This window comes from Pleuronectes platessa, chromosome 24, assembly GCF_947347685.1.
Source record: "Pleuronectes platessa chromosome 24, fPlePla1.1, whole genome shotgun sequence".
Taxonomy (NCBI): domain Eukaryota; kingdom Metazoa; phylum Chordata; class Actinopteri; order Pleuronectiformes; family Pleuronectidae; genus Pleuronectes; species Pleuronectes platessa.
The window spans coordinates 6,840,387-6,846,606 of record NC_070649.1 but is presented as its reverse complement, the minus strand read 5'-3'; the positions used below and the strand labels follow the sequence as shown (position 1 = coordinate 6,846,606).

Genomic DNA, 6,220 nt, shown 5'->3' with positions numbered 1-6,220 from the left:
GTGGCCGCGGCGCTGCTGTTCTGACAGCGGGGACATGCAGATTTTAATTGGTGGCCAAGCTGTGCCCGGGCACAGCTGGAAACAGCTGGAATTTGTTCGATGCCGATGAGTTCTGTGCAGGTGAAAGAACGCCCGGTGCACGGTTTCATTTTACTGGCAGTTAATTTGTGGAAGAAATCCTGGTTTCACATCCCCTCAAGATGTCCCTATTCAGTGAGTAGTGCCATCAATCCATTTTCTATATCCTCCAATATCGCAGAGTTTATCCATTCATCCATATCTTATCCATTTCTATTCTTCCTACAAAATATGTTGCTGACCTCCACCATTCATATTTGTTTATTGATAGTAATTCAATCTGATTTTATCTATTTGTGACTTTTTACACAGTCCCATCTATAAATTTGATGTAAATCCAAGCTATCCAGAAAGACCACTTCCATGTATAATGTATATATCCATCCCTCCATCCATCTGTTTGTGTTTCCTCCATTTTCTCATCCCTCTGCTCCCATAAACCTCTATTCGCCCGCTGCAATTATTTTCCCTGTGTCTGTGAAACTATGTTTCCGCCCAGTGTGTGATTTGTTCCAACTTACTGGAAGCTGAGCAGCTTATACAATCCCTGGTCTGCACTCACATTACACTCTGAGTCCATAGGAACCAACTGGGATGACTGGCATTCATTTGTATGATAGACAATGGTTGCTCATCCCCAGCAAACTGATGTGTGCTTTCTGCGGAAGGAACCTTCTGCTAAACTCCATTTCTCCATCCATTTCTCTCCTCGGCTCTCTCTCACTCACCTGTCAGCAGTCTTTCCTCTTTCCCCCCGTTCTTCCCCTCATCCATCCCACCCTCAGTCTTCTCCCTCCATCTCATCTTGTACCTATGTTTTTATACTGGCACAGCAGCAGGTTCTTGAAAGTCTTCTTGAATGTGGCGTTGCACAGGGCGTAACAAGCCGGGTTGATCGTGGAGTTGACGTAACAGAGCCAGTAGCCGATCGCCCACACGGTGTCGGGGACGCAGGACTGGCAGAAGGTGGAGATCAGCACCATCACGTTGTATGGCGTCCATGTGATGATGAAGGCCAGCAGGATGGCAAAGATAGTCTTGGTCACCTTAAGAGATGGAGAGGAAGAGCGAGGAGAAGAGAACAAAGACTTAATTTCACTGCAGGGGTATGAATCTATTTGTGGATAACCCCAGAATAAACCTGTTGGCGGTAGTTAGTCAATGAGTGAGCACTGTGCCTGACATCTTACAGTCTATTATTATTATTATTATTATTCACTTAACACACTGCTTCTATCCACCTTGTAGAATAATCTCCTCACCCAGCTACAAAGGGAATGGTTAATGATGTGATTATCGTCTTTGAAGCTGATGCTGCTCATTCTCTTTCTTGTCATTGATCAGTTTCTTCTCTGCTGGTGAAGACTCACAGAACCCAGTGGTGCACAGCCCCGTATGGTCCACTGACTCTCTGTTAGCACCTGAAGAGATGTTTCCTTCAGGCTCTATACGTGATACACTTTGAAGTTATTGTAGCTCCCGAGATATGCTTCTGTAAAAACATGCAATATCATTTGAAGATCTGAGAGAGGCAGGGAACGAGCGTGTTTAAAGTGACCAATCAGAGGAGGGGAGCATCAGCCACTATCCCTTTTCTCCAAAGTCGCATAATTCAACTTGACGAGTGCTGGACCGCCGGGTGTTGTTGAGCAGTTGCGAGCATGTAGAGAAGGAACAGGCTTGTGCACGTGGAGCAGAAATGGTTGGCTACCAGCGAGCATGCCTTTCTGCTCTCAGATACTGTTCTGTGCACGTGGAGAGTAGAAATGCTTCCCCCCCCGAGTATGGTTTGGAATCAGCAGATACTATTGTGTGGCACTGTGCATTTCAAATATGCGAGAGGTATTAATGAAGTATTTTGTCAACGAAGGTGATTGAAACCAAAGCAAATGGTGGAGGAGGTGCGACAAATATAAATCAAAATAATAGAGCTTATTCTGCGGGCTGCATCATCAATAAACCAGTGAGGTGCTGGTGAGGGCGAGGTGGAGGCTGCGTGGTCACATTCATCTCCTCTGTCTGGATGCGCTCTCGCTGTCTGGCTCTGCAGATTTCTGTTGTACATATTCATAACATTTCGAAAAACTGCCAAAGTCTCCCTCCAGCAGCCGCTCAACAAGTTGACTCTTTTTTGAAGTAGAACACTTCAATTTATTCAAGGCAAAGTTAAATATGCCAAGTGACTCTCACAGCGCGAGTCAGGCACTTAAGATTAAGTGTCTGACTTTTTGCAGAAACACTAAGTGAATGCTCATTAATTGTTATTGGTTGGACGGTGTATTTAAAATGCAGATGGTTGAATTCTCATGAAAAGGGACAGGTTTTAATGAATGCATGAGGTTTAAAGTCGGTTCGAAGACTTGTCCGGGATAATGATTAAGATTGTTGATTTAGTAAAATCCCCCAAAAACACAAATATCCTCTCTCGCTGCTGAGGATTTGAACGCGACCCGTGGAGACTTTCAAAACATGGCCAGTGAGCCAGAAGGAAATTTCATGAATGTCTGAAACAAGGGGGGGGGGGGGGGTGGTTGAGGATGCATGCTGTTGTTTTAAAGTCTCAGCGGAATGTTTGTCAATCTGAGCCGTAATTAAGTGGAATGACTGCAACTCGTCTCAGGAACCAGCTGCTTGCTTGCGCGATCCACAGTCGGGTGGACCGGGTCCCACCTGTACGGCAGCAGCAGATGCTGCCATGCAGGGACGCTCCTCTCAGCTGTCCCTGTTCTAATGACGAATGACATCACTCTGCTCTGTCTGTCTGATCAGTAAAGATGGAACCTGAGTACCGCTGCAGGCCGCGTCCATCATCCGCTCGTCAGACTTTAGAGGAACACGACTTCTATTTTTTAGGGATCGTTTGAATTAAACAGAGGAAACTTGTGCATTAAAGCCACAGCAATACAAACACCAAAAGTACATTAGTGAGTCTGTCACGAAACTTACTTTCTTCTCTCTGGCGGCCATCTGTCTTTTCCTCTTCACTTGGCTCCGGGCGATGCTGGCAAACTTTCTCGCCACGGTGCGAGGCCGGCTGATCGGGATCGAGTGCCTCTCGGCTCCCTCTACAGGCGGGACGATCTCGATGGCCGTGATGCACTCGTCCCCGGCCTGCTTGGTCACGATCTTTATCTTCGACCACCGAGAGCCTATGCTAGTTTTGGCCGTGGAAGGATTGGTTGTTGTCGTGGCAACCGGGCTGGGATTTGTTGCAGCCTGTGAGGAGAATAATGTTTTGTGCCCGTGACTCATGGATTTAAACTTTGAACAACATGTGCACCTCGACTAAAATCTATAATCCTTTATGAGAGAGAGAGAGAGAACTGCAGCACATGGGGTTATTCTTTTTGTCAATATTTAATCTTCAGTTCATTACTGTTAACAAAAACAACATGCTCCCCCCAATAGCTGAAGTTAGGACTGTCAGAGGTGAAAGTACACTCTAAAACTCTTTGTTGTAAATACTTGTATAAACCAGTAGTAAAATCAAATTCCGCAGAGTTAACACAATATATGACACAAAATATGTTGATCAGAAGGTAACAGGATGACAGACTATTGGCAGATCGAAATATAGATGAGCTAATTAAAGGGACATTAGCTGCACCGACCTCAGATATCACTTTCATGTGGGCGTCGTCTTTCGGTTCTGTCGGGGGGATGAAAGCTGTGGACGAATCATTGGAGCTCTCTTTTTCCTCCTGGATGGATCAATACACATATTGATTGATTAGCCGCAGCTCAAACACTGTAAATACTGCTGTGTTCCCACTGAAGAACAAACCGAGGCAGGGATGTTGTGAGTCAGCACCTGTGTGAGGCCTGGACTGGGCTGTGCTGCTGGGTGCGGCTGGGCAGCCTGCGGCTCCTCCACCCGGCCGTTCTTCACGGCCTCCACCGCGGTGGTGGTGGATTCCAGGCTGAGTTTGGGAGTGGAGCGGGGACTGGCCTGAGGACTGGTCTCGTTGTTGTTGTTCTGCTTCAACAGGTGACTCTTCATCAAACTGGGAGCCCTGGGAAAACAAAAATCATGACACTGAGCAAAGAACAGATTTGCTCAAATCCCCTGCATGCTATGGAATTCTCTGCACGTGCCAAAGACACTGTCCTATGTTCTAGTATGATGCACACATAAGTATGAACATTATGTAATATATGAATATTTTATCTGCACATATTATGGAAATTCATTGTGCAGGAAACAGTATATTTAATTAATGATGATAGACTGGATGACATTCTCTTTAAATAGATATAAACTGTAGCACACAAAACAGTCAAACATGAAAGCAATCACGTGCAACTACACATATGTGCAGAAGCAATAAATATAAATATAACACACACACACACACACTCTCAGTCAGTCACTCTGTCCTCCAACAATCTGCACCTATCGAACTGAATCTCTGGAGAATGGACTCAGGTATATTTTGGTTTGCCAGCACTTTCTAGTCCATCCTGCACATTGCTAGCACCTTTTTGAGTTGGAGTAAATATATAAATATATATTCTTTTTTTCAGTTACTGCTCACATGTCGATCCCCCTGTGTTCAGCACATTCAGTCCTTGCATTCCTTAAAATATAAAAGAAGCTGATACTTTGGTTAATTGTGTAGATCATTATAATATTATGTAGGAGCAGTTTAAATGGACATTTTAGCTAATTTCTCTCCTCAGAAACAACGAGTCTAGGGAATCATCAGATTCCCTCGTATCCAGAGTCGGTGCTAGAAATCTCTGGAGAAAACAACTTTTACTTCCTTAGACGGAATAAAACATAAGTAGCTACATAAGGAAAATGTGATTCCATATGCTATCTGCCATATTTTCCGAATGTTTTGGTCACTGGTGACAAGATTCAATCCCTTCGAAGCTCTTACTTTATTCCCTTCTTCTCCTTCTTCTCTGGTTTGTGTTTGGAGACCCTGCTCCTGGAGGCCAGGGAGATGTGGATGTACAGGACAGTCATGATGATGACGGGAAGGTAGAACGCGGCTATCGCGGTCCCAAACGTCACTGCCGGGTTAGAGAGGAACTGTGGAAACAGAAGAAGAAGAGAAATGCCTCAGTCACTGAGTCATGGCAATGCAGAAACAGGTCCGAAGCTTTATCAGAAGGATGGAATTACATGATCTCAGGGATTTTTGACTGGGACATGATTGTTGGTTTGAGTATTTCCGAGTGTGATGCAGCGTACCTGAATGTAACACTCTCCAGGGGGCACCGTCCTTTGTCCAGCGATAAACTGCCAGAACAAGATGGCGGGAGCCCACAAGATGAAGGACAGAATCCACGCCGCTGCGATCATCAACCCCGCCATCTTAGTGGTCCTTCTCGCCGGGTACGTGAGGGGCTTGGTCACGCAGAAGTAGCGATCGAAGCTGATGATCAACAAATTCATCACCGAGGCGTTTGACACCACGTAGTCTAAAGCCAGCCACAGGTCGCAGACCACGGGCCCAAGTGGCCAGTAGCCGACGATGATGTAGACCGTGTACAAGTTCATGCTGAACGCGCCGATGATCAGGTCAGCACAGGCTAACGAAAACAAGAAGTAGTTATTGACAGTTTGCAGGTGGCGGTTCACTTTGATGGACAGCATGACCAGAATGTTTCCAGTGACGGTCACGAAGCTCAGGGATCCCGTCACCAAGGCGATGAAGAACATCTCCAGAGCCTTGTATGGACTTCCTGCGCCCAGCCCATCGTGCACCGGAGAACAGGAGGACGAGTCATTGGTGGACACGTTGCACGTCGCGTTGGAGAACAGGTCAGCTGATTGGTTGACCGATGACCCTGAGGGAAGGAGAGACAGAAGAGGAGGATAGACTAAGGACATTTTCATTCTAACTTCAAAATTACCTCTTGTTATACAATATTGGGAGGTATATATAGTTTTTTGGTTTCAAAACTTGTCATATACTCATATAGGTTACATTTTGTCCCTTGAAAACTTCATGTCCATCTCAAAAGCACCAAACACCAAACATTTTAGCCAATTAAAACATGCATATTCTTTAATTATTAATGTGCCTGTCACAACTAATCTTTGCTGTTATGCAGATATTAGAAATAGCTGTTGTTTAAATGCTCTAAACCCATAAATACAACATGGTGCTTATGGCTTCCATATTTTTCC

General features: G+C 45.2%; 1 protein-coding gene across 1 annotated transcript; it reads right to left on the bottom strand.

Annotated features, from left to right (window-relative positions):
• Nucleotides 1–878: 878 nt before the first annotated feature.
• chrm4a (cholinergic receptor, muscarinic 4a) lies at nt 879–5,875 on the bottom strand. The gene is made up of 6 exons (XM_053417286.1): nt 5,279–5,875; nt 4,962–5,116; nt 3,890–4,091; nt 3,690–3,779; nt 3,025–3,294; nt 879–1,124 (listed from the first exon to the last, which is right to left on the bottom strand). The coding sequence occupies exons 1-6, from the start codon at nt 5,747–5,749 to the stop codon at nt 879–881; spliced, it is 1,434 nt and encodes a 477-aa protein (XP_053273261.1). The 5' UTR covers nt 5,750–5,875.
• Between the last annotated feature and the right edge of the window lie 345 nt (nt 5,876–6,220).

Bases quoted from the DNA above. Each gene is read 5' to 3' on its own strand.
- chrm4a (XM_053417286.1), bottom strand. From the start codon at position 5,749: ATGTTCTTCATCGCCTTGGTGACGGGATCCCTGAGCTTCGTGACCGTC. The intron at 3,295-3,689 runs GTCGGTGCAGCT...TTCTCCTCACAG, and splicing joins ACATGAAAGTGATATCTGAG to GCTGCAACAAATCCCAGCCC. The intron at 1,125-3,024 runs GTAAGTTTCGTG...CCATCTCTTAAG, and splicing joins TGGCCGCCAGAGAGAAGAAA to GTGACCAAGACTATCTTTGC.